Here is a 2,657-nt window from a genome sequence, read left to right as displayed (position 1 = left end):
CCTGTGGTCTCCATACAGACCAATTGGTCTATAATGAAGACCTGTGGTCTCCATATAGACCAATTGGTCTATAATGAAGACCTGTGGTCTCCATATAGACCAATTGGTCTATAATGAAGACCTGTGGTCTCCATATAGACCAATTGGTCTATAATGAAGACCTGTGGTCTCCATATAGACCAATTGGTCTATAATGAAGACCTGTGGTCTCCATATAGACCAATTGGTCTATAATGAAGACCTGTGGTCTCCATATAGACCAATTGGTCTATAATGAAGACCTGTGGTCTCCATATAGACCAATTGGTCTATAATGAAGACCTGTGGTCTCCATATAGACCAATTGGTCTATAATGAAGACCTGTGGTCTCCATATAGACCAATTGGTCTATAATGAAGACCTGTGGTCTCCATATAGACCAATTGGTCTATAATGAAGACCTGTGGTCTCCATATAGACCAATTGGTCTATAATGAAGACCTGTGGTCTCCATATAGACCAATTGGTCTATAATGAAGACCTGTGGTCTCCATATAGACCAATTGGTCTATAATGAAGACCTGTGGTCTCCATATAGACCAATTGGTCTATAATGAAGACCTGTGGTCTCCATATAGACCAATTGGTCTATAATGAAGACCTGTGGTCTCCATATAGACCAATTGGTCTATAATGAAGACCTGTGGTCTCCATATAGACCAATTGGTCTATAATGAAGACCTGTGGTCTCCATATAGACCAATTGGTCTATAATGAAGACCTGTGGTCTATAATGAAGTCCTGTGGTCTCCATATAGACCAATTGGTCTATAATGAAGACCTGTGGTCTCCATATAGACCAATTGGTCTATAATGAAGACCTGTGGTCTCCATATAGACCAATTGGTCTATAATGAAGACCTGTGGTCTCCACATAGACCAATTGGTCTATATACAGACCAATTGGTCTATACTGAAGACCTGTGGTCTCCATATAGACCAATTGGTCTATAATGAAGACCTGTGGTCTCCATATAGACCAATTGGTCTATAATGAAGACCTGTGGTCTCGATATAGACTTAGTGGTCTACAATGAAGACCTGTGGTCTCTATACAAATCAATTGGTCTATAATGAAGACCTGCGGCCTCCAAACAGACCAATTCGTCTACTATGGTGACATGTGGTATCCATACAGACCAATTGGTCTATAATGAAGACCTGTGGTCCCCATACAGACTAATTGGTCTATAATGAAGACCTGTGGTCTTCACATACAATTTTCTAGAATAAAGACCTAAGGTTTCTATACAGACCAGAGTGTCTCCCCTCTGTTCTCTAGTAGGAGTCCTACCGATTTTTTATTTTATTTAAAAAAATTGTTTACAGATCGATGTTCGAGATTATCAGCAGCTATTGGATTTACAGGAGAAGATTACCGCAGATTTGGGTGATGTCACTATTCTGGTCAACAATGCCGGTATTTTAACCCTGTCCTCTGTGGAAAACCCTCCTGCCCATGAAGTTCAACGTATGATAAATGTCAATTTAACGGCTCCGATTTATGTAAGATTTCCTTCAACGATAAAAAAAACATGAATTTTTAATCAATCCCCTTTTATCTCCAGACAACCCAAATATTTCTGCCGAAAATGAAACAACTTAATCGTGGCTATATTGTTAATATATCTTCAATATTGTCCATGTATCCTCATTATTTTTTCAATGTTTATGGAGCTACAAAGGCTGCCTTGCGTTATATTACCTCATGTTTACGCATCGACTTATTGGAATCTGGGAGCGATGTTAGAGCCATTACCATTTGTCCATCATTTCTTACCACAAATAAACGGATTCATGAGCTGCTCAAAGTTTTTCGATTACATCGACTGTTATGCGATATAGACGGTAGTATTGTGGCCCAGTATATTATCGAGGCAATGCTGCGAGGTGAGGAGGAGTTGACAGTGCCTCGGGTATTCATACTGTGTTATCGTTTATTGGCGTAAGTTATTCTAATATGCATATTTTTTTAATAATCGTATTTTGCAGTTAGTAATGACCTATGGACTGCAATTGATTAAGTCAGTGACATATACATATTATTATATATTTTTTTTTAATTTTTTTACAGTACCCTACCAATTTCAATGATAGAGATGATACTTGCCACAATAGGCAAATTTGCTGGAGTCAAAAATAATCAAAAAAGTGCTTTGCCTCTTTTGGAAGCTGATGACATTAAAACGTATTTTTGAGTAAAACTAGCACGGAGATTGAAAATTATAATTGAAACTAGATGAACACATACGTCAAGACAAACGTAACTATTTTGATACAAAAAAAAAAAAAATAAATGGGAAATATTTTATACAAAATACCAAAATATCGAATTATGAGGTATTTTAATGGGGGCTACGCTGAAACTTGAGCCAACATTCATGATTTTTGGTTAGGAAAATTTCTACCCAATTAAAATCCAAAATATAACCAGTAAGGAAAGTAGTAAAGTCGGACTGAGCCGATTATATACCCTTCACATCTTTTTCACATCATTCAGTACCCTTTGCCGAATTTCGTGCAAATCGAAAGATATATAGGGACTTTGGTGCCCCATTTACCTTAAATCGGCCGAAAATATATATGGGAGCTATATCTAAATCTGACCCGATTTTCT

At 37.4% G+C, this 2,657-nt stretch overlaps 1 protein-coding gene across 1 annotated transcript; it reads left to right on the top strand.

Moving 5' to 3' along the window:
- Window positions 1–1,369: 1,369 nt before the first annotated feature.
- LOC133321534 (NADP-dependent 3-hydroxy acid dehydrogenase YdfG-like) lies at window positions 1,370–2,036 on the top strand (the record flags this gene model as incomplete). The annotated part of the gene is made up of 3 exons (XM_061530619.1): window positions 1,370–1,546; window positions 1,609–1,985; window positions 2,033–2,036. Coding segments are annotated over 3 exons (558 nt in total), but the record flags the coding sequence as incomplete, so codon positions are not given.
- Window positions 2,037–2,657: the final 621 nt, after the last annotated feature.

This window comes from Musca vetustissima, unplaced genomic scaffold, assembly GCF_032173495.1.
Source record: "Musca vetustissima isolate MV318-11 ecotype Yass unplaced genomic scaffold, APGP_CSIRO_Mvet_v1 utg51315, whole genome shotgun sequence".
NCBI classification, from domain to species: Eukaryota; Metazoa; Arthropoda; class Insecta; order Diptera; family Muscidae; genus Musca; species Musca vetustissima.
The sequence above is the reverse complement of the archived record's forward strand: the minus strand, read 5'-3'. Positions and strand labels throughout refer to the sequence as shown.